This window comes from Panthera onca, chromosome A2 (assembly GCF_046562875.1).
Source record: "Panthera onca isolate mPanOnc1 chromosome A2, mPanOnc1 haplotype 2, whole genome shotgun sequence".
NCBI lineage: Eukaryota > Metazoa > Chordata > Mammalia > Carnivora > Felidae > Panthera > Panthera onca.
The window spans coordinates 8,722,354-8,747,061 of NC_138340.1; the positions used below are offsets into that span (position 1 = coordinate 8,722,354).

General features: G+C 50.7%; 1 protein-coding gene across 3 annotated transcripts; it reads right to left on the bottom strand.

Annotated features, from left to right (window-relative positions):
• Positions 1-884: 884 nt before the first annotated feature.
• ACP5 (acid phosphatase 5, tartrate resistant) lies at positions 885-8,075 on the bottom strand. 3 transcript variants are annotated; one of them, XM_078443362.2, is made up of 6 exons: positions 8,054-8,075; positions 3,161-3,248; positions 2,665-2,925; positions 2,326-2,453; positions 1,830-2,175; positions 885-1,433 (listed from the first exon to the last, which is right to left on the bottom strand). In XM_078443362.2, the coding sequence occupies exons 3-6, from the start codon at positions 2,923-2,925 to the stop codon at positions 1,161-1,163; spliced, it is 1,008 nt and encodes a 335-aa protein (XP_078299488.1). In that variant the 5' UTR covers positions 3,161-3,248; positions 8,054-8,075; the 3' UTR covers positions 885-1,160. The 3 variants fall into 3 exon arrangements, with proteins under 3 accessions (XP_078299488.1, XP_060486294.1, XP_060486295.1); XM_060630311.3 differs by lacking the exon at positions 8,054-8,075 and adding an exon at positions 4,393-4,838; XM_060630312.3 differs by lacking the exon at positions 8,054-8,075 and adding an exon at positions 4,168-4,307.
• Positions 8,076-24,708: the final 16,633 nt, after the last annotated feature.

Sequence of the window (24,708 nt, forward strand, 5' to 3'; positions counted from 1 at the left end):
TAACGATGTGTCAATCACACGTCCATAGAGCTGGTTTGAAAACAACAAAAAAAGCCAGGTGCAGATCAGTGGGAGAGGGGAGAACAAAACTTCACGTTTGCTTTTTATTTGAGTAGAGGAATCCTGGAAGGCAACAAAGCATTTATAAGAAAGTTGTTTCCTTCTGGAGAGGAGGACCGAAGTACAGGGAGGGAGGGAGATGTTTCACTTTTCCATAAACTTTAGATTTTTGATGTGTGTGACTGCATTACCGGTTCCATATCGGAGTGAACAAAAAGGAATCTTCTGTCACGAACAGGCGAGTTGTGGTTAGCAGAAAGAGCGTGCGCAGAACTGTGTGTGTATCGTGTTGTTTTGTGTAAAAGAAAAAAAGGGGGATGTTTTCATTACAGAGGCATCCATTTTGGCAGGAAAGAAACAGTGATGGGGGGGGCGCCTGGGGAGGTGGGCACAGAGGAGGAAGCCTTGATTCGTCTGGTAACCCTTTTGGTTTGGTCTGTTTGTTTCTTTATTTACTTATTTGGAGAGAGAGAGAGAGTGAGCAAGCAGGGGAAGGGAAAGAGAATTCTAAGCAGGTTCCGGGCTGCCAGTGCTGAGCCTGATGCGGGGCTTGAACCCACGAACTGTGAGATGGTGACCTGAGCCGAAATCAAGAGTCTGGATGCTCAACCGACTGAGCCACCCGGGCGCCCCCTTTCGGTTCGGTCTTTACTTCAAATTGCCTCCACGCGTGAGGCCCGCTGAGCGACGAAGGGGACACTCTCAGACCCACGGGTGATGTAACACGCCATCGAGGGGAGGAGAGAGACGCCCGTGGCACGCGTGCAGCCTCTGCAACTATTTTTTTTATTGAATATTCGGCAGTGACAGGTGCTTGGTTCAGGAGAAAGCTTTCCCTCCCTGCCCCCCCACCCCCCCACCGCCTGGAGCTCAGGTTGGACAAGCTCGGCCACGGGGCACAGCACGCCGGCTGGTCTACGTGCCCACGTTGCTTTCACAGACGTGGGCATCCTTGCCACAAGGGCCACCTGGCGCCACCGCTCCTCGTCTGTGGTTCTCCTTCTGCTCCGCCGCAGCTCCCCAGGCCCGTGAGGAAGCCTGCCCACGGGCACGCGGCCCAGCGGGGCCCAGCCACCCGCCGGCAGGGAGGCCCCCCTGCCTCAGGCCCTAGAGTGGCGCACGCGTGGGTGCTCGGGCCTGGCTCGCCTCGGCAGTCTGGTCTTGAAGAGGGACTTGCCCGAGGCTTCGATGTAAGTGACGCTCATCTCTTTGGGGCTGATCTCCACGTAGGCAAAGCCCCCCAGCGAGTCCTCGGCCCCATAGTGGAAGCGCAGGTAGCCGTTGGGGACCTTGCGCATATGCTTCCTCGAGGGGTCCATGAAGTTTCCGGCCCCGCTCAGCACGTAGCCCACTCCGTTCTCGTCCTGGAGGTACTGTGCACGGAGGGCGCAGGGTCAGGGTCAGCGGCCCCAGCCCCTCGATGAGGCTGACCGCGGGCTCTGTGCCCCCCCCCCCCGTCTCGAATCCAGGGTCGGGTCTGTCCCCGACCGCAGCGTCACCTTGGGCGAGGAGCAGAAACCCTCTGGGCCTCAGTTTCCTCCCCTGTAGCAACGGACTGATCCTGCTTCACAGCTAGAGAAGCGAATGAGCTAGCAGCTGGTAGCTGGTATGACGGCTTTGGGGAAACTTTGGGCTCTTTTCCTGGTTAGACAGCGTACAGCTTGAGGGACATTCGGGAGACCGCCAGGCGGCAGGCCGATCCCGGTGCGCCCTGTGGCCCGCCGGCTGGGCTGGGGGCCCCTTCCTCACCTCCCCTGCAGACCCCTCACCTGCAGGTTGTGGTCATGGCCGCACAGGTAGGCGGTGACCTTGTATGTGGCCAGCAGCGGCATCAGCTGCTTGACCAGGCAGCGGGTGGGCCCGTGCTCGGCGATGGACCACACGGGGTAGTGGCCGGCCACCAGCACATAGTCCTCCTTGGCCGCCGCCAGCTGCTTCTTGAGCCAGGACAGCTGCGTGCGGGCCAGCGCCACGTCACGGGGCCTCTCGGGCTGCTGGCTGAGGAAGTCGTCCGAGTTGCCGCACAGCGTCACTGTGTCCAGCATGAAAATGGCCACAGACACATTGGACCGTGGGACTTTGAAGCGGAGACGGTAGTAAGGGCTGGGGAAGTTCCTGCGGAGGAGAGAGAGGCACGGGGCGCCACCTCTTGAGCAGACGAGGCCCGGGTTCGAGCCCTGGCTTCGGCGGCTCTCGGTCCCCCTGGGTGAGGCAGGGGCGGGGGGGGGGGGGGGGGGGGCGCGGCATGGCTGGGGGCCGGCTCACCAGCGCTGAGAGATCCTGGAGTAGGCGATCTGCGCGGAGACGTTCCCCAGGTGGTCGTGGTTGCCAGCCAGCACGTACCAGGGCACGTTGCGGAGGGAGGAGGCAGAGAACACATCCTCGAAGGTCTCCTGTGGCACACAGAAGGGACGCCCCACCCCCACCCCCAGGGTCAAGCAGCTACCCCGAGGCTCCCACCCAGTGAGGGGCCGAGGCCAAGGGAGACACGGAGCGCCCCAGGTGCGTGCAAGCGTCAGCTTCCCTCTGCCCTCCCCAGAGTCCCAAAGGTCGAGCAAGGCTTTTCCACGTATGGCCCCCCACCCCCACTCCGGGGTCACACACCCGAAACCTCTTGTCGTTGGCGTCCTGCACGCCAGTGAAGTAGAAATTGTCCCCCAGGGACAGGATGAAGTCTGTGCCTAGGGTCTGCACGGTCCTGGCAATCTCCTTGGCATTGGCCATTTCCCGGGCTGTGTAGAACGGGGCATTGGGGACTCCTCCCCAGTCACCCACAGCCACAAAGCGCAGGACCGGGTTGGCCCCGTCAGCCAGGGGGAGCACCAGTGAGGCTTGCAAGATGAGCAGTACAGTCTGTGTGTCCATCTGGGAGGGGAGAGACGGAGCCTGAGGGCCCGGGGGCTGAGGCCTGGGCAGCAGGCCCGGGAGACCCCTGCAGGGCTGGCCCCGGGGAAAGCCCCCGGTGGGGCCCTAGTTCCCAGGACCTCAGGGCAGCAGGGCTGGGAGGGTCAGAGGGTAGGCGGGGGGGCCCGGCCTGGGCCGGGGAAGGGTGGCCGTGCGGGCCCATTCCGGCCTCCCTCGTCCCACTCCCCGCACTCACCCTGGGGGAGGCCCAAGCCAGTCAGCCGGGGGCTCAGAGAGGCAGGTGAGCTCCTGGGCAGAACTGGCGGTCGCTGAGCCTTTATTCCCTGGGGCGGACGGAAATGGATCATTAGTGAGGATGATGCAGTTTCTCCGCAGACTGTTCCAGAAGCCCTCCCCTTGGGTCATGTGAGCTTTGGAGTTCCCCAGTGCTGGACACGGGATTCGGGGTCGGGGGCTGGCCCACGTGCAGCCGCGCCTGCCCTCACGGCCTCTAAGCGTGCCCACACGAGCTTGCTTGTGTCGTGGGCCCCGGGGCACCCGGTGAGGTGCGTGAGCTGGGTCTGGGGCTGAATGTGTGCGCCCCAGCCCGACACCTCCTGTGCGTCCACGTGCTCCGGGGACGCGCTTGCTGCCTGTGCACGGGTGTGTCTGAGCTGTTTCCTGTGTGTAGCCAAGCGTGCCTGCCTGGGTCACATGTCCGCTGTGTGCCTGGGAGTCCTTTGTCCCTGCAGATGTGCGCACTGAGCCTGCAAGGCCCGGGTGGCGTGTCTGTGACATTCGCCTGGGCTCCAAAGTGGAACCGCGCGGGACGCCCATCTGTGTCCCCGTTCCGGGCCTGAGTCAGGTTGCGTGTGTTTGGGTTGCGTGTCTCACGTGAGTTGTGTGCCTGGTGGGTGATGTGTGTTTGACAACATATGGGTTTGAGTCCCAGGGTCACCTCCCTCCCCCAAACGCCAGGGTCTCCCTTTTCCAGGAAGTACTGCCCACACCTTCCCCTCCTCCCCACCCCCATTCCCCACAGGAGGAACCCAGGCGGGGAGGCAGCTGGTGACACACCTTGTGACCACTGATTTTTGACCCTCACACCCTCAGCGGCCGCCCGCAGGCCCCCCCGGGTGGCCGCTGCCCCTGAGAGTAGGCGGGCGCTTGGCCAGTGGGACCCCTGCCCTTGGGGCCCGTCTGACCTGCCCCTCACCTCCCTGCCTTCCTCCACCCGCCCTGATTCGTCCCCTGCGCACTCACGACGGGTCCCTCCAGTCAGTTGCGAGGGCGCACTGGGGGGCGGGGGGCTCGTCCAGCGCGGAGGTCACCTGCTCAGCGAGGTGAGGTGACCTGCCCCCGGTCACCCAGTGCGGGCTAGCCGGTTGTGCCTCCCGCCCCCGCAGTTCGGACAAACAGGAAGTGGGTCACCGGGGCAGGCGGAGCCCCCTCCCGCGGGGCCGCGGCGGAGGTCACGGCCGGTCTCACCTGCCGGCAGCGGGGCAGGCGGCGTCGCGGGGCCCGGACGGCTGGAGTGCGGGGCGCTCGCGGGCTGCCGGGCTTTGAGGAGGCGGCGGCCCTCTCCGCCCGGCCCGCGGGCCCCGGGCCGGCCCAGGTGATCCCCGGCGGGGAGGGCGGGCGCCTCGGCCTCCTGGCTCGGGTGTCCTCCCGGGCCTGCCTGGCCCGCCGCCCCCGGAATCCTGCTGGGCCACCGAGCGCCGCCACGCCTCCTCCGGGGGCGCAGGCAGCACGTCTGTAAAATGGGTTAGAGCACCCCGGGGGACGGCCCAGGCCCGCCGATTGGGCTGCAGCCCGGGCCGGGGACGGGGACGGGGCTCAGAGACCGAAGTTCCTCCCTCTGCCTCCCCGCCGCGCGGGCCGAGTCGCCCCCTTCCTCCCCACCTGGGGCGCCCACGGCCCTCGATCACTGGGTCGGGCCTCACCCTGGGCTGGGCCACCCTCTAGTGAGGAAGTTTGTCGTCTTCAGCCTCAGCTTCCTGGTCTTTAAAATGGGCGCGAGGAAGGCAGGGGCCCCGGGGTGGCTCACTGGGTTAAGCATCCCGCTCTTGATTTCCGCCCAGGTCAGGATCCCAGGGTCCTTCCGTGGAGCCCCGCTTGGGCTCCACGCTGAGCGTGGGGGGCCTGCTTAAGATGCCCTCTCTCTCCCTCTCTCTCTCTCTCTCTGCCCCCCTCCCCCGCTCTCTTTTTCAAAATAAATAAAATGGGCGTGAGGGCGGTAAAGTCAAATCTTCCCTTAAAGATTAATTCCAAATAGGGTAAGTTGAAATGCTCGGTCCCGCAGCTAGAACTCAACCCTTCCCGCCTCCTTTTCCATGTGGGTTGTACTCAGAAGAGGTAGTGACCTTCCTTCAAAGAATAAAGTGTGGCAAAGCAAAAGACAGGAACCTGACCGCGGAGACACCTGACAGGTACCGTCTTAACCAAACGGTCCAGGCTCACGTAAAAAAGTGTGCTTTGAAAACGGGCATGATCGGGGGTGCCTGGGTGGCTCAGCCGGTTAAGCGTCTGACATGATCTCACTGTTTGTGAGTTGGAGCCCTGCATCAGGTTCTGTGCTGATGGCTCACAGTCCGGAGCCTGCTTGGGATTCTGTGTCTCCCTCCCTCTCTGCCCCTCCCCTCCTTTCGCGCTCTCTCTCTCAAAAATAAACACTAAAAACATGTTTTTAAAAAATGAAAATGGGCATAATCCGAGGAAGGTAAAGTTTGATTGAACGGGCATTGAACACCCACTGTAATGCCCAGGACTGGCTGACTCAGCAGCAGTGAACAGGACAGACCAGAATTCCTGCCCTGTTGGGGCTGACATGCTAGGGAAATTCATACTCTAGCTGTTAATTGCTTTCCTTTCTTTGGGGGTGGGGTGGGGTGTTCTCTTTCCATTTTATATTCCATGTATTGTTTGGATTTTTGTTTGAAAAGTCTTGTTAATAGGAGCATCAAGGTGGCTCAGTCAGTTAAGCATCCAACTTTGGCTCAGGTCATGATCTCGTGGATTGTGAGTTTGAGGCCCGCGTCAGGCTCTGTGCTGACAGCTCAGAGCCTGGAGCCTGGAACCTGCTTTGGATTCTGTGTCTCCCTCTCTCTCTGCTCCTCCCCTGCTCTCAAAAGTAAATAAACATTAAAAAATTAAAAAAAAAAAAAAAAGTAAATTCAGGAAACAAAGACCTCACTCCAGATTCAGGGCAATGGGTGTTTTCTGGGGAGGCCACAAGACAATGTAATTGGGGCTGGGGACGAGGGGAATTGGGGAGGCAGGTTCTACTTTATCCCTACTGTTTTCTTTTACCAAAAAAGGGGGGAAATTACCCAAAGCATTTAGGACTAAGTGTTAACATTAGCTTTTTTTTTTTTTTTTTTTTAAGTTTATTTATTTATTTTGAGAGAGAGGGAGAGACAGATCCCAAGCAGGCTCTGCTCTGTCAGTGCAGAGCCCGACTCAGGATTTGAACTCACGAACTGTGAGATCATGACATGAACCGAAACCAAGAGTCTGTCACTTAACCGACTGAGCCACCCAGGCGCCCCAACGTTTGTTTCTTTATGTGGAGGGCGCAGGGGTTTTAGGAGCTATCTTCTCTGCTTTCTGTGTATGTGTATTTTTTTTAAGTTTATTTATTTTGAGAGAGAGAGAGAGAGAAAAATGAGTGCAGTGGGGGAGGGGCAGAGATAGAGGGAGAGAGAATCTGAAGCAGGCTCTGCACTGTCAACACAGAGCCCGATGTGGGGCTTGAACTCAGGCACTGGGAGATCATGACCTGAGCCAAAGTAGGATGCCTAACCGACTGAGTCACCCCGGCGCCTCTGTTCATGTATTTAGTGTGAGATCACACAAAATTATCGTTATTATCTTTTTGTAACACGTGGTCTTTATAAAAAAGTTACACAATACTGAACAATAGAAAGAAAATATGACACTCGCCAGTGACACTCTTGCCCAGAGAGTTACTACCCATTAATTTTTTTTCTGTCAATTTTTCTATGCCCACGTTTGTCTTCAGAGAAATGAGATACTAGTGAGACTTACCATTCTATAGCTTTTTCAAGTGTTAACATTTCCTATATTTTTTTAAATGAGAAAAATGCAAAAGCTTGGGCACACGATGAATTAAACCAGACTCAGGGGCGCCTGGGTGGCTCAGTCGGTTAAGCGTCCGACTCTTGGTTTCAGCTCAGGTCGTGATCTCACAGTTGGTGAGATCGTTCGCGGGATCGAGCCCTGCATCGGGGTCTGCGCTGACAGCGTGGAGGCTGCTTGGGATCCTCTTCCCCCGCCCCTGCCCCTCCCCCGCTCGCATGCACACGCTCCCGCTCTCTCTCTCTCTCTCTCTCTCAAAAATAAATCAATTGGGGCGCCTGGGTGGCTCAGTCAGTTGAGCGTCCGACTTTGGATCAGGTCATGGTCTCGCTGTTCGTGGGTTCAAGCCCCGCGTCGGGGCTCGTTGCTGACAGCTCAGAGCCTGGAGCCTGCTTCGGATTCTGTGTCTCCCTCTCTGCCCCTCCCCTGCTCTCTCTCTCTCTCTCTCTCTCTCTCTCTCAGGAATAAATAAAGATAAAAAAAGTTTAAAATAAATAATGAATGAATAAACTTAAAAAAATTACACAAAATAAACCAGGCTTTGTGCTGAGCATGTAGCGAGACCTCAGGCATTCCTGGCTTTATGTCTCTGGTCACCTCCTGCGTTCTCAAGGAGCTCTTATCCTTCCATCTGCCCGGCCGAGCCCTGTTCTGCAGATTTTCTGTGGCGGTGGATGGGGACTTGGCTCACTCCCGCCTTGCTTCCCAACACCAACGTCAATCCCATGGTTGAGTTCCTCCTTTGACTTCTGGAAGCCCTGCCCCCCCCCCCCTCCCCTCTCTCCTTGCAGCCACTCACCCACTCCTGCGGCCTCTCACCCTTCCTGGAACAGAAGCTCACTCCGACCTCAGGGCCTTGGCTCTGGCCATTCCGCCTGCTACAAGGCTCTTCCTTCCCCAGATATGCCGGGTGGGGGCTCCCCCCCCACGCCCCCCGTCGTGTTCAAGTTCCTGTAACTTCACTAAAACGCACCCCGCCCCCACCTGACTCCTCTCACCCTCCGCACCCTCCCTAGCCCTTATCACTCTGCCTGCCTGACACACCACACACCTGTTTATCTTGTTTTCCGTCTGTCTCCCTCCCAGAACGAGCTCTTCGGGGACAAGAACTTCCTTGGTCTTGATCACGGCTACGTCTCTGGCATCTAGAATCTGGAACACACAAGGGCTGTTTCCGGGGAATTATTTGGGGAATGGTGGAATGAAGGAATGCCCTTTTAGGACACACCCTTCCCTCCTGTCTGCACGAAGCCTTCCCCCCTGCTCTCCCGGCCTCATCTCTCCGGTGGGTTCCACCAGATCTTTTACAGCTGGCTTCAGGTCTAACCTTGTTGTTGTTTATAATCCACCCGGGACACAACTCTTGGAGATATTTCATTGACCCCCGATTACATTCTGCATCCCGCTCCTGTCTAGGTAGTGCTCAAGTCACTCTAAGGACAACTAATTCCCACCACAGGGCCTTTGCACTTGCCTTTCCCGCCACCGGGCCACTCTCCCTCATCTTGTTATTGAGCACTCGGCTTAAATGCCACCTCCTCAGACTATCCTGGCCTCTTGCCTGCAGTTAGCAGCCCCATCACCCACTCCCCTAATCTCTACTGTTGCCAACCACCCCTCCCCACCTCCCCACTGGGCGTTCCCACGAAAGCAGATCTGAATGGACAACGGGACATTCGGTGGGGGCAGATGGGGGCACAGTGTTAGCATTCCTTCTGACAAGAGCAGGTCAGCGAAGGGAGGTGTGCACCAGACCGCCGTGGGTAAAGGGGACACAGGAACAAGATCCTGGAGCCATGGAGTGTGGACCTGCTCCGGAGGTGACAGGTTTGGAGGATGGGTCCTGAGCTGTGTTTTTACAAGATCAGTCTGGAAACAAGCAAGACAAAGACAGATCTGTGTGTGTATCATCTATTTGTTTATATCGATTTATATCTAATTTAGCAGCCTATGCATCCATTTATCTATTTCTCTATCTCGACTTTATCTATCTATCCATCTACCCATCCATCTGTCACACTACATCATGAATCAGAACTACAAGTGCTGGTAGCTGTACCCCAAGAAGAGATTCTGATGCCAACAGGAACCCAGTTAAAAATGGCACCCCGGGATGCCCGGGTGGCTCAGCCGGTTGAGCGTCTGACTTCAGCTCAGGTCATTATCTCACGGTGCCTGAGTCTGAGCCCCGCATTGGGCTCTCTGCTATTGGCTCAGAGCCCGCTTCGGATCCTCTGTCCCCCCCAACCCGCCCCCTCTTCTGCTCAGTCTCTCTCTCTCAAAATAAATAAGCTTAAAAAAAAAAAAAAAGTATCCCTAGAGGGGATTGCTATGGGAAATCATTACTTTCTACTTTATTCGTTTCTGTATTGAGTTTGTCTTTACAAACTGTAAGCTGGTGACATGTCTGTGGCCAGGAAAACTGTGGTCACCTGAATAATCATTCTGATGAGAGCACAGGTGGTTGTTGATGGAGGGTGAGCCCAGAGCGAGGGGGCTGGCATCTTGGCATCGGTGCTCCAGGATGGCTGTTCAAAGGTGGTTGGGCCTGGGGGGCTCTGTGGCCATCTGCCTGGGTTCAGATGCCAGCACGTCGGCTGTTATTTAGCTGTGTGACTGGGGGCTAGAGACTTTCCCTCCCTGGGTCTTATTTCTTCATCTTTAACACAGATGGTGTTACAGTTGTTCAACACAGGGTGTTGTGTCGATCAAAAGCCCCGCCGTGGATGGGATGTGCGGGACGGTACCTTATACCTAACGAGGACTGGCTGCAGTTACCAGAGTTTATTGTCATCGCTATTATGTGTGTTATTGGCATAGACTAGGGCAGTGGCGATTTAGATAAACTGAACGTGTTTAAGAGGCAGAAATGATCAGTTGGGGGACCCATCTCTCTTCTCAGTTTGGCTGGGACTTCCCTGACTTTAGCCCCAAAGGCCCCAGCGCCCGAGAACCCTCAGTCTTGGGTGAGAACGGGAGGACAGTTGGTCACCCTAAGCTAAGTCTTGCGTCCCAGTGGTGAGGAGGAGAAATCTCTGGCAACTCCTTAGCTTTGAGCCCGGGGAGTGAGAAGCACCCCGCGGAAGAGACAGACTGAGGGTCAGGATCGGTTTTTGAGGAAGTAGGCAAATCCCAGTGTGCACGTACTGAGTCTGAGGGGGCCTCTTGCCCGTCTGGGTGAGAGAAGAGATGTTTTCCTGTGGGCAGCTCAGGACAGAGGTCCCCGCATTTTGCTCTGAAATATTTCCAACGGACAGCCCGGTTCAAAGGATTGTGCAATCGCACGGCGAATGCCCTCACGCTCCTAGATACGGTAATTAACATTTGAATGTATTTGCTCTGATCCCTGCCCGTCCGGCCATCTTACTTTTTACTCATTTTAATACGTCACGGACACCGGCACTCTTCCCTCCCCAAGCTCCAGTGCTTATTCTATGAACCGGAGTTCAATGTTTGTTGACCGTTCTTTTCTTCGATGTGAAATTTACATACAATGATGTGGACAAATCCCAAGTGTACCTTGCCCGGCGTCTCGTAAACCTTGGCTAGAGCCATTAAAGGAATAGCTTATTCACCCCCAGTGAGAGTCAAAGCAAACACTTCAGAATAACCAGAGGCAGCTAGGGCTTCGCTTGCCAAGCCTTTGTCTGTGACCTGGAGCAAGTGACTTAACCTTTCTGGGCCTCGGCTTCTCGTCTCTGAAATGGGACTGGGAAGGGCACCCACCTGAGGTCAGATGTCATTGTTGCGGATACGAAACGAATTGATCTATGTAGAGACATCGAGGAGGGCCTGGGCCCCAGGAGGTGAGTGGAAACACTCACTTTTAACAGTTACCCAGCTGCAACAAAGGAAACAGAGTTTGGGGAAGAAGAAATAACAGAGTAAACGTGTTCCTGAAAAATTTCAAAGATGGCCAGCGCCTGTCGATGTGGGATCTGCATGGGTGTGGGGAGACAGGTGGAGAGAGAAGGAGGCTGTGAGCTAAATCCTGGTCCACTGCCCCAGAAAATCAGCAGGTGGGGGCTCCATTCACCTATGGGTGGATAGAGGGAGCCTTCCCGTTCAGAATGGTCGGTGGAAATGACCAGAGAGAGAAAGCGAGGATTCCACAGGTGTTTGCCATTCATTACATGCTCTGCAAAAGGGCTCATTTGTTTTAATCATGTGCACTTGCTTTTGTATTTTTTTAAGTGTTTATTTTTGAGAGAGAGCGCGTGCGTGAGTGCGGGGAGGGGCAGAGAGAAAGGGAGAGAAAGAACCCCAAGCAGGTTCGGAGCCGACAGCACAGAGCCGGAAGCGGGGCTCAAACCCGTTAAACCGAGATCATGACCCAAGCCGAGACCGAAGAGTCGGATGCCCACCGGACTGAGCCATGTTTTTGCATTTGTAATTTAACTTTAATTTGAAAAACACAGACACGATTCCTGCACCTGCTACAACACGGATGAAGCCTGAGGACGTTATGCTGAGTGAAATAAGCCGGTTACAAAAGGTCTGTATGATTCCACTTGTAGGAGGTTCCTAGGGTGGTCAAATCCGTACAGACCTAAAGTAGAAGGGGCTGGGGGAGGGGGATGGGGAGTTAATGTTTCATAGGGACAGAGTCTCAGTTCTGCAAGATGAAAAAAGTCCCGAAGGACAGAGGTGGTGATGTTGGCACGACAACGTGAAATGTGGTTAATGCCACTGAACTGTGCACTTAAAAAGTAAAGGTGGGGGCACCTGGGTGGCTCAGTTAAGCGTCCGACTCTTGGTTTCGGCTCAGGTCTCGATCTCACGGTTCATGAGAGTCTGGCTCTGTGCTAACAGCAAGGACCCTGCTGGGGTTTCTCCCTCTCTCTCTGCCCCTCCCCTGCTTGCGTGTGCGCCTCTCTCTCTCAAAATAGAATGTAAAAAAAATGGTAAGGGGGCGCCTGGGTGGCGCAGTCGGTTAAGCGTCCGACTTCAGCCAGGTCACGATCTCGCGGTCCGTGAGTTCGAGCCCCGCGTCGGGCTCTGGGCCGACGGCTCGGAGCCTGGAGCCCGTCTCCGATTCTGTGTCTCCCTCTCTCTCTGCCCCTTCCCCGTTCATGCTCTGTCTCTCTCTGTCCCAAAATACATAAAAAACGTTGAAAAAAAAAATTAAAAAAAAAAATGGTAAATATGGCAAATTTTATGTTACTTGTATTTTTACTAAAATTAAAAGCTGACACACAGAAAAGCACAGAAGGTCATACCCCGCACACCCCTATACCTCCACAGGAAGAAGCAAAAGTCAGCATCCGTCTGGTTGTAATTGCTTCAGATACACATTTTCCTTTTATGAAAGAAAAAAACTTCATCCCTATGAAGTTGAACCGTTCCCCCCAACTCCCATAATTTCAATTCAGAAAGTCCCCAAATAGTTGCACCCCCATGTTGATAGCAGCGCTGTCGACAATAGCCAAAGTATGGCAAGAGCCCAAATGGCCATCGGTGGATGAAAGGATAAAGAAGATGTGGTTTATATGTATACAATGGAGTATTACTCGGCAATGAAAAAGAATGAAATCTTGCCATTCGCAACTACATGGATGGAACTGGAGGGGATTATGCTAAGTGGAATTAGTCAGAGAAAGACAAATATCATATGACTTCACTCATGAGGACTTTAAGATACAAAACAGATGAACATAAGGGAAGGGAAGTAAAAACAATATAAAAACAGGGAGGGGGCCAAAACATAAGAGACTTAAAAAAAATTTTTTTTTAAAACATTTATTTATTGAGAGACAGAGAGAGACAGGTATGAGCAGGGGAGGGGCAGAGAGAGAGGCAGACACAGAATCCGAAGCAGGCTCCAGGCTCTGAGCTGTCAGCACAGAGCCCGACGCGGGGCTCGAACTCACGGACCGTGAGACCGTGACCTGAGCCGAAGTCGGACGCTTAACTGACTGAGCCACCCAGGCGCCCCTGCCATCTATAATATTTAAGCGATTTCAACCTACTACCCTTTTTTTTTTTTTTTTTTTTTAAGAGAGATCAGGGAGGAGCAGAGGGGGAGGGAGAAAGATTCTTAAGCAGGCTCCATGTTCAGCGGAGTCTGACACAGGACTCGATCCCACAACCCTGGGATCTTAATAAAATTAAGAGTCGGATACTCAATCAATTGACTGAGCCACCCAGGTACCTGAACCCATCATATTTCAAAACGGATCCAAAGGCCTCTCCAGTGGCCTCTTTGCAAGTGGTGGTCCACTTACCCAGGTGTATAAGTAACATAATCGCTGTAATTGGAACCAAAGGCTTCAGGGAAACTGTTTCTAAAAGTATAATTTAAATGGACTACGGGGCTCGTGGGTGGCTCAGTCGGTTAAGTAAGTATCTGACTTCAGCTCAGGTCATGATCTTGCGGTGGGTGAGTTCGAGCCTGCGTGGGGCTCTGTGCTGACAGCTCAGAGCCTGGAGCCTGTTTCGGATTCTGGGTCTCCCTCTCCCTCTCTCTCTCCCCCTCCCCCGCTCATGCTGTCTCTTGCTCTCTCAAAAATAAATAAACATCAAATAAAGAAAGAAAGAAACAAACTATAGATTTACAAAGTAATCACAATGATGGTTTTTTCTAGGCACCAAAGTTGTCCCAAACCCAGACACTGCCCTGAATTTGTTTGCTTTGAGGAACCGGTAAGCCAGTGTGGCTGGAGTAGAGCGAGTGAGGGGTTAAGTGGGAGAAGATGAAGACTGAGAGGTGAAGGGGGGGGGGGGGGAGGGACAGACAGCCTGCGCCTTGGGGGCTGCAAGGATGGGGGCTTTATCCACAGTGAGGTGGGTGCCGGGGAGAATTCCGAGCAGGGGGGGCTGATCTAATTTAGGTTTTGCATAATTTCTACTAGCTTGGATTTGGGGCACGGCTACTGGGTGGGATAAACTGGGTCGTAGGGGTTTCCCCTTTACCCATTAAAAAAAAAAAAGGTGTGTGTGTGTGTGTGTGTGTGTGTGTGTGTGTGTGTGTGTGTGTGCGCGCGCGCGCGCGCGCGTGCGGAGGTTTCGGCCTGGGGAGCTCAGGGGACACCCGGCAGGGACCTGAACGCCGAGGTGCCTTTCTCAGACCCTTGATCTGTGTGCTGCTGCCCCCGCGTGGTCACAGCCTGAACTGCAGCCTCGTCCTGCCGACAGCGTTTCCGTTTTGGTGAGCAAAGGCTTCATCCCGCCCCCCACCCCTGCCCCCTTGTGCCCCGCCTGGAGCGTCCTGCGATGGATCCGTCCTAGGACTGCCGCAGAGAAACTCCGAAGGAGATACCCGGGGTTTCAGATGCTTTCAGAATAACCTGGGGGGCTGTAGGCTTCTTGGGAAATTGCACGCTGTTATCTGCTCCGGAGAGACTCTCGGACGAGGTGCCTATGGCAGCATCTTCAAGAACCAAGGGGAGTTTGCAGGAAGGCACAAGAAGCAAGGACGTCCTAGGCAGAGGGAAGGGCATGTGCAAAGCAAGGTCAAAGCTGAACTCCTGAAACATTCCCCCCTCTCACTTGCCTTAACTGCTCCTCTCAGCCTGGGTCATGGGGTCACCCTTGGAACCCACACCTAATACCTGTCCTAATTCCCCTCTTGCTCTCACCCTGCCATCCCCATGGCTACCACCCAGGGCCAGGCACCCATCACTTGGGTGGCTGTCCCGGCCTGTAATTTCCTGATCATCTACTGCTGTCCTGAAGAGGAAGCATTAGGCAAGCTGACCCCCCCCCCCCAACCCCCGCCCACCCCCCACCCCCACCCCAGGTGGGATTTGTGTGACATTCCTCAGGCACTCCTGGCTGCCCAAGAGCAAAGGAAAGGAGAAAATAAATGGTTAACTGATAGAGATCACAGTCACGCAGGACAGGAGTCTCCATTAGTTTACAAACGTCTCGGTAAATTACAAGAAAAAGATAATCCTATCAATAGCCTAATCTCCAGAAACCTATGGGCTCAGTTTCCTGGAGCCCCAACGTCACCCTCCCCTCCACAGCGATGTGGGGAACAAAGGCAAGAAGAAAATGGCAGGTGAAATTAAATTTCTTTTTTTTTTTTTTTTTAACGTTTATTTATTTTTGTGACAGAGAGAGACAGAGCATGAACGGGGGAGGGTCAGAGAGAGGGAGACACAGAATCTGAAACAGGCTCCAGGTTCTGAGCTGTCAGCAGAGAGCCCGACGCGGGGCTTGAACTCACGGACCGCAAGATCATGACCTGAGCCGAAGTCGGCTGCTTAACCGACTGAGCCACCCAGGCGCCCCGAAATTAAATTTCTTTATAACCCGCAGCCCATTGACAAATACTTGAGGCAAATACAGAGTATAACGGTTCTCCAGCAACTTCCTACTTTTTTTTTCTTTTTTTTTTTTTTGAGAGAGAGAGAGTATAGGCAGGGGACGATATAGGTATGGGACGATACTGAGGCCTTCAGTATTTTAGGAGTCCTCTTTAGCACATGAAAGTCCTTCAGGAGGCCCCCATTTTGCCTTTACCCCCCCCCCCCCAACTCCACAATCCCAGGGCAGCTCTTTCTGCCCATGGGTCCTGTCCCCGTGCTTTAATAAAGCCACCATTTTGCACTGAAGACATCTCGAGAATTCTTGGCCATTGGCTTTGAAGCCCGACACTTCAAACCACACCAGTAATAACAGCAGCTACCTGGGGCGCCTGGGTGGCTCAGTCGGTTGAGCGTCCGGCTTCGGCTCAGGTCATGATCTCGCGGTTGGTGGGTTCGAGCCCCGCATCGGGCTCTGTGCTGACGGCTCGGAGCCTGGAGCCTGCTTCCGATTCTGTGTCTCCCTCTCTTTCTGCCCCTCCCCTGCTCATGCTCTGTCTCTGTCTCTGTCTCTCTCTCTCTCTCTCTCTCTCTCTCTCTCAGAAATAAATAAGCATTAAAAAATTAAAAAAAAAATAACAGCAGCTACCTCTATTTACATAATACCAAAGCATGTCTCATGCAGTTTAAAGGTGGCTTCAGAATGGCTTCATCACGTCCACTTTGCCAAAGGGCATGCTGAGGTTCAGAGAGCTCAGGGGACTTGTCTAAGGTCACCAGCCTGGGTAAGAAGGCAGTTCTTCCCGACTCCAAACCTCAGGCTTAACCCCAACACTCTGTGCCCTCCGTGACCCATCTCTGGTGTGAGGGGTTAACTTCTTTGCTATTCCTCTGGCTTAGTCACTCAGCCTGCGATAACAGAACACCGTAAGCTGGGTGGCCTCAACAGCAGACATTTATGTCTCACAGCCTCGGAGGCTGGGAAGTCCAAGATCAAGGTGTCAGCCGATTCAATTCTGGATGAGGGCGTTCTTCCTGACTTGCAAATGGTCACCTTCTTTCTGGGTCCTCACAGGGTAGAGGTGAACAGAGAAAGAGAGAGAGAGAGAGAGAGAGAGAGAGCGAGAGAGGGCTCCCTGGTATCTCTCTCTCTCTCTCTTTTTTTTTAGTGAGACATCCACCATGATCTCCACTATGATCATGTGATGCATGATTTTAGATATGATTCTTTTTTTTAAGTTTATTTATTTATTTTGAGGGGAGGGAGGGGCAGAGAGAGAGAGGGAGGGAGAGAGAGAATCCCAAGCAGGCTCCACACTGTCAGGACAGAACCCTACATGGGGCTCAAGCTCAGGAACTGTGAGATCATGACTGGGGCCGAAATCGAGTCTGACGCTTAATCAGACGGAGCCACCCAGATGCCCACCTCATTTTTTGAAGGGCAGTGTCACTGGATATAGAATTCTCAATTGACAGTCTTTAAAAAAAAAAAAAATTTCCCTTTCAGTTTAAATAGAACAGCCCACTACCTTCTGGCCTCCAAGATTTCCAGTGAGAAATCTGCAGGGGATCTTACTGTGACCCCTTGTATGTGACAAGTCACTTTCCCTTTGCTGCTTTCCAGAGTCTCTCTTTGTCTTTTGACAATTTCAATATAATGTGCTTTGCTGTGGGCCTCTGAGTTTATCCTACTTGGGGTTGGCTGAGCTTCCCGGATTCAGAAAGTCATTTATTTGATCAAATTCGGGAAGTTTTCAGGTATTATTTCTTCAAAGATTCTTTCTGGCCTTTCTCTCTCTTTTCTCCTGGGACTCCCAGGTATGTGTGTGGGTCTACTTAGCGTTGCCCAACAGATCCCTTAGGCTCTGTTCACTTTTCTTCATTCTATTTGCTTTGTACTGGGGAGAGGCAGAGAGAGAGGGAGGCACAGAATCCAAAGCAGGCTCCAGGCTCTGTGCTGATAGCTTGAACCCATGAACTGCGAGATCATGACCTGAGCCGAAGTCAGACACTTAACTGACTGAGCCACCCAGGCACCCCTATAATCCTTTGTTTAATCAAACAGCGAGCACGAGGAGGAAGGGGCAGAGGGAGAGGGAGAATCAGAAGCACGCTCCATGCACTGTCCACATGGAGCCTGATGTGGGGCTCGATCTCATGAACTGAGATCATGACCTGAGCTGAAAGCAAGAGTCTGCCGCCTCACCGACTCAGCCACTCAGGCGCCTCTGTAATTTCTCTTTATTGATATTCTCATTTTGTTTATACACCATTTCCCCATCTTTGCCCATGTTTTCCTTTTACTCTGTGGGCATATTTAAGATAGTTGTTTTATAGTGTTTCTCTAGTAAGTACAACATGTGAGTTTCCTCAGGAACGGTTTTTGCTCACTTTGTTTCTACGGATGGACCATAGTGTCCTGTTTCTTTGTCTGCCTTGTATTTTGTTGAAACCTGAAAATGACACCTTATAATGTAACTCTGGGAATTTGATTCTCACCAAAGTTGCTGTAGGGTCTCTGTTCTGTAGATCAGCCTGAGGTGGAAACTTTAGAACTTCACAGTCTTTCCCGAACCTGTGCTTTTTCCTTGAGCATTGTGCATTGGCTTTCTGAAGTCCCCCACGTATTTGGTTGCTTACGAGTATCATAATCCTCCAAAAGGAGAAAAGGAGGGGAAGAAACCCCAACAAATGCTATTCCCTGAAATCTCCTGGAATCCACTTTCGCTGATGGCGACTGAAACAACGGCAGTCAGCCTCGGTGTCTGTACTTCAGTGATCCGAAGCAGTAAGCAGCAATCAGAACACAGAACCCACGTAATTAGAAGACAGGGCCCTTTGGTTCCCCCTTGGTTCCCCCAAGACACGTCTGGAATATAGGCCACTTTCTCCAAAGCTGTCTGCCAAGGGGGTGGTGGTGAGCAATGGATAGTCACTCTCCTGCTGCACTAGAGGCTGAAATTGACTGCAATTAACTGCAATCTACCAGCCACAAGTTCAAAGCCTGGAAAGTTAAAAACAAACAAACAAACAAAAAAAACTGGAACTGGAAGCCACAAGTTCAAAATGACTCCATCGTTTCAAAATAGTTAACTGTAGACAATTTGTGTCAGTATAATTGTCCAGGTGGACAAAGGTGCCAGGGGGTGTTGAGCGCCTGGCACCAGTCTTTCTTCCAAGTGGAAGAAGATGAGGAAGGCTTATAAACTTGGAAGGGGTGTCCCGTGGGGCTGGAACCTAGAGTCCTGAGAAAGCCGTGTGGGTGGACTTGTGCTAGTGTCTCTAAGTGCCTGACTGGGAGCCTCTGGAAAACGGAAACAGGGGTTGCTGGGGCCCCGTTCCATCAACACACCAAACGGCCTAGAAGGATGGGACCAAAGCTGAGACACAGTAGTTTAGTGAGTAACAAGGTCGCCCACCCTCCTTGAAGGATACAGTCCCCTGCCTTGGTGGCAGAGCACGGATTAGGTGCTGGTGACAGTTTGTGTTACAAAGAAATTGTTCAGGGGAGGGTATTATGCTGAGTGAAGTAAGTCAGGCAGAGAAAGACAGTTACCGTATGTTTTTGCTCATATGTGGATCCTGAGAAACTTAACAGAAGACCAGGGGGGAGGGGAAGAGAAAAAAAAAAGTAACAGAGAGGGAGGGAGGCAAACCATAAGAGACTTAAATACTGAGAACTGAGGGTGGATGGGGGGTGGGGGAGAGGGGAAACTGGGTGATGGCCATTGAGGAGGGCACCTGCTGGGATGAGCACTGGGTGTTGTATGGAAACCAATCTGACAATAAATTATATTTAATATTTAAAAAAAAACCAAAGCCCCCAAAACAAATAAATCGTTCAGTAAAAGCTCACATGTGTGTTGTCTTTTATGAGAAGAACATTCATCTGATTTTCCTAGCCCCTTTTATTCCCCTGGTAAAAGGTCCCTTCTCCTAAACCCGCAGGGCTACCCCCCAACTTAGCCCCAGGATACCCCATGAGAGACGAGAGAAGGAGGTAGGAGTTGAGGCAAAGGGCTCAGAAATGTTTGTGAGTCCTGTGCCCCTGGGGCCAGTGCTTGCCATGTTCATCCCAGGTGGACACTCTGAAAACATGAGTTGCACCCTCACAGACCTAGACGGAGCCAAACCCGGGGCAGAGATCTGCCCAAGGATGGAGACCAGCTCAGGAAGCTCAGGAGGCAAAGGGGTCATGGGAATGAGAGTGAAGAGGTATAATGTCAGAGCAGAGAGTGGGTTTCCAGAGAGAGGAAGAACGGAGATCCAGAAAGAAAAATAGCAAGATCCTGAGGTATGGGGGAGCAGGAGACCAGAGTGGGAGGAATTATGGAGGACAGAAGAGCAGGATCCCAGCTGGGGAGAGGAGTACAGATGAGGAGAGTCACTGGGTTTCAGAGATAAACAGGATCTGGAATAGGAAGAAAGTAACTGGAGGACATTTCAAAACATACTATAAAGCTATAGTAGGGCATCTGGGTGGATTAGTCGGTTGGGTGTCTGACTTTGGCTCAGGTCATGATCTCACAGTTCGTGAGTTTGAGCCCCACATCAGGATCCATGCTGACAGTGTGGAGCCTGCTTGGAATTCTCTCTCTTTCCTTCTCTCTCTGCCCCTCCCACCTCTCTCTCTCTCTAAAAATAAATACATATATTTTTTTAAAAAGCTACAGTAGCCAAGACAGTGTGGGACTGGCATAAGATTAGACATGGATCAGCGAGGAAGAATTGAGAGTCCCTACATTTTTGGTTAATTGATTTTACACCTATGGCCCAAGACAATTCAATGGGAAAGTCTACTCAACATGGTACTTACATATCTTCCTGCAAAAAGATGGACTGAGACCCCCCTACCTCACATCATATAGTAAAATTAACTCACACTGAGATGGTGAAAAGTAAAAATATAAAGTCAGCAGCAGATGCTGAAGAGTGTTTTTGAGACTGAGCGGTAGGAAGATTTTGTTTTTGTTTTGTTTTGTTTTGTTTTGTTTTGTTTTGTTTTTAAAGGAAGACTAAAAGGAAACCTCCTAATCCAAAAAGCACATGGTGATATGTGTTTTCCAGTCCCCAAACTCCCCACCAAAATGTGGTCTCAGGACTCCCCTCTGGTTCTCACCTACAAGTGTCCTGGATTTGTTATATAGTTTTTCAGAAGAATAGTTATTCCTGACTTTTTCCCCCATGATGGTAACAGGAAAGTTTATTTTTCCTGAAAGCTTCCATAAATATTTAAATCAAATGTTAATCAATTATTTAATTGCAGCAATCTTTAAAAATATACAAAAGCCATAAATAAACACCTCCTACCACTTACCTGGATACACTGCCCTTTCTCTAAATTCCTCTCTGGGAACAAGTATAGATGACATTATTCCCGGGGCAATTAATGTGAGGAGTGAGGGGAGGAGCATCTCATAGCATGGTATTTTATCCTTCAGGGATACAGTGTCTTCTGATATTAGATTGTGTGTGTGTGTGTGTGTGTGTGTGTGTGTAATTTTCTAAGGAAATAGGATCATTTATTCATTCATTATATTCAGTCATCTTGTCTTACCTTCCAAACATGCCCATCTGACCTGGCAGAAAATGCTACAGCTATTACACATGGATTAAAGATGTTATTTTAACTAATGACCATGTGATGTTTTTGACTCCTTTATTTTCCCCATGGATCCCAGCATCTAATTCATAATACTTTTATGTCTGGTACTTAATGATTCATAAAAACATGGGGAAACCCTAATCCAATCTCTGTCTTTTGGTTAAAGTATTTAACCCATTTACATGTAAAATAAGTACTCATGAGGGACTTCTGTCAGTTTGTTATTTGTTTTCTATAGGCCTTATATCTTTTTTTCTCATTCACTTTTGAAGATAGTTTTGCTGGATATAGGATTCTTGGTTGGCAGTTTTGTTTTATCATTTTGAACGTATCAGCCCACCTCCTGGCCTCCAAAGTTTCTGATGAGATATCTGTTAATAAATTTTTTTAAAGATCCTTTGATTCACTTCTCTCTTGCTACTTTCAAAATTCTTTGTGTCATTGACTTTGACAGTTTGATTATAATGTGTCATGGTGCGAGTCTCTTTGAGTTCATCTTACTTGGAGTCCATTAAGTTTCTTGTATGTTTTTTATACTCATGCCTTTCATCAAATTTGGGAAGATTTTGGCCATTATTTCTTCAAACATTCTTTCTTCCCCTTTTCTCTCTCTTTCTTCTTTTGGGCCTCCCACAATGCATATGTTGGTCCATTTGATGGTGCCCACAATTCCCTTAGGTTCTTCACTTTTTTCAGTCTTATTTCTTTCTGTCCCTCAGAATCAATAATTTCCATTTTCTTATCTTCAAGTTTGCTGATTCTTTCTTCTGTCTGCTCAAATGAGCCTTTGAATCCCTCTAGTGAAATTTCATCTCAGTTATTGTACTTTCCAGAATATCCATTCCCCCTTAGGTTTATTTTTTCCCATTTTTATTGACATATAATTGACAAATACACATTGAAACCAGACTTTTTTTTAATGTTTTCTATTTCTTATTGACATATTCACTTAGTTCATACATTTTCTTTATCCATATCTTCCTTCAGTTCTCTGAGGGAGAACAATTTAAATAAAACAATTGTTTTAAAGTCTTTGTCTAGTAGATCTGCCCTAGGAGCAGTTTTTGTTGGTTTATTTTTTCCTTTTAAATGACCATACTTTCTTATTTCTTTGTATGACTTGTGACGTCTTTGTTGAAATATGGACAATTGAATCTAAAAATGTAACTCTGAAAATCAGATTCTCCCCCTTCTCCAGGGTTTGCTTTTAAAAATATTTCTGTAATTGTAGGGGTGTCCAGATGGCTCAGTTGGTAGAGCATGCAAATCTTTATCTTGGAGTCATGAGTTCAAGCCCCACATTGGGCATTGAGCTTACTTAATAAAAAAATTAAACTTTTTCTGTTATTTTTGGGCACCAGTTGGTTAAGTGTCCAACTTTGGCTCAGGTCATGATATCACGGCTTGTGGGTTTGAGCCCTGCATTGGGCTCTGTGCTGACAGCTCAGAGCCTGGAGCCTGCTTTGGATTCTCTGTCTCCCTCTCTCTCTGCCCCTCCCCTGCTCATGCTCTGCCTCTCTCTCAAAAATAAATAAACATTAAAAATTAAAAGAAATTTTTTGGGTTATTTTATTATTGTAGGCTGTCCCTGTGCCAAGATATGTAAGCTTAAGATATTTTCTGAGAGTGTCCCTTTCCTCAGGCATGCACAGTGACTTTCTAATCTTCCCTGTATACATGGTTGATTTTTAATATTCTAGTCTGGTTTCCAAAAGAAGGAAAAAATGAAGGGGGACAAAAAGGCACCAACCTAGTTTAAATGGAAATGATTTCACAAGTAGAGGGAAGGGCTTACAAAAATGCAAGGAATTAGAACAACAGTGGCCACTATCTCTGTGTCTGTACCTCTGTTATCAGAAGCAGCAATCAGCCATCAGAGCACAGATCCCTGACATTTGGGGAACAAGGTCCTTTTTGGCCACCCTTTCTCCCGCAAGTTGTGTGCAAGCTGTTCTAGGAACCCATGCACAAACTACTGGCACCAGGCTATGGGGCGGGGGGGAGGGGGGAGGGATGGGTGGCTGCTACTGTACTAGGAGCTGAAATTAGCTGTAGTTTACCTCAATTTACCTTCCAACCTTCCTCTGGAAGTTGCAAGCCTTCTATAGACTCCGGAGTTCAAATACTTTTATCAGACAGATTTTGCCAGTGCAATTGTTGTCTAGGTAGGGAGACAGATTCCTGGTGCTTCCTAGTCTACCATCTTCCCAGCATCCTCTGCTTTTTTGTATACTCATCAATTACACTAGGTCTCTTCCCTAATGTGAACTCCTCTGAGAGTGGCCTTCCTCCCACCTCAGTTCCTCCTACTGCTTTCCAAGTGTGGATTTTGTTTCATCACACTTTTTAGAATCAGGGAAATCAAGGTTCACAGAGTTTATTACTCTGTTTGTTTTAATTTTTTTTAACGTTTATTTTTGAGACAGAGAGAGAGCATGAACGGGAGAGGGTCAGAGAGAGGGAGACACAGAATCTGAAACAGGCTCCAGGCTCTGAGCTGTCAGCACAGAGCCCGACGCGGGGCTCGAACTCACGGACTTTGAAATCATGACCTGAGCCGAAGTTGGCCGCTTAACCGACTGAGCCACCCAGGTGCCCCTATTTGTTTTTAATATATATATATATATATATATATATATATATATATATATATATATTTTTTTTTTTTTTTTTCCTTTGAGTAATCTCGTGGGATTCAAACTTACAACCCTGAGATCAAGAGTCACATGCTCTATCAACTGAGCCAGCCAGGCACCCCAAGTTTATTGCTGTTTTTTAATAAACCTCTTTTATTTTAATTTTTAAATGTTTATTTTTGAGAGAGAGACAGAGACAGAGACAGAGAGACAGAGCACGAGCAGGGGAAGGGCTGAAAGAGAGGGAGACACAGAATCCGAAGCATGGTCCAGGCTCTGAGCCATCAGCACAGACCCCGATGCAGGGCTTGAACTCACCAACCACAAGATCATGACCTGAGCGGAAGTCGGACGCTTAACCAACTGAGCCACCCAGATGCCCCTATTGCTTTTTACAGAACTTATGAAAAATTAAATCGTGTAGATGAAACTAAGTTGAGCAGGGTTACTATTGACTGTATGCCCTCTATAAAAGTCCTCCAGGAAACTGCTTAAACTGTCTTCCAGAAATGGAAAGGCAGTGATGCTCCCTCTTGTGATGAGGGCAGCATTAATATCCACACACTCTTATAGCAGATGATGGTCAGATTACAATATTCTCCATGTGCCCTCAATGAGCAGGTGGTATTATAGGTTAGGGAAAACAGAAACAAATAAAATGGATGTGGTGCTCACCCAAGATATCACAGTTTATCTTGGAAGACAATTTCAAGTTAATAATTTAAATTGAGGGAGGGGTGCTTGGCTGGCTCAAATTGGTAAAGCGTGCGACTCTTGATCTCAGGGTCATGAGTTCAAGCCCCATATTGGGTGTATAGCTTACTTAAAAAAAATGAAATGTGGGGCGCCTGGGTGGCTCAGTCGGTTTAAGCCTCCGACTTCAGCTCAGGTCACGATCTCATGGTCCGTGAGTTCGAGCCCCGCGTCGGGCTCTGAGCTGACGGCTCAGAGCCTGGAGCCTGCTTCGGATTCTGTGTCTCCCTCTCTCTCTGCCCCTCCCCCGCTCATGCTCTGTCTCTCTCTTTCTCTCAAAAATAAACATAACAACAACAACAAAAAGAAATGATAGGGGACCCTGAGTGGCTCAGTCGGTTAAGTGACCAACTACTCTTGATTTCCACTCAGGCCCTGATCTCACAGTCCGTGAAATAAAGCCCCAGGTCAAGTTCTGTGCTGACAGAGTGGAGCCAGCTTGGGATTATCTCTCTCCTCCCTC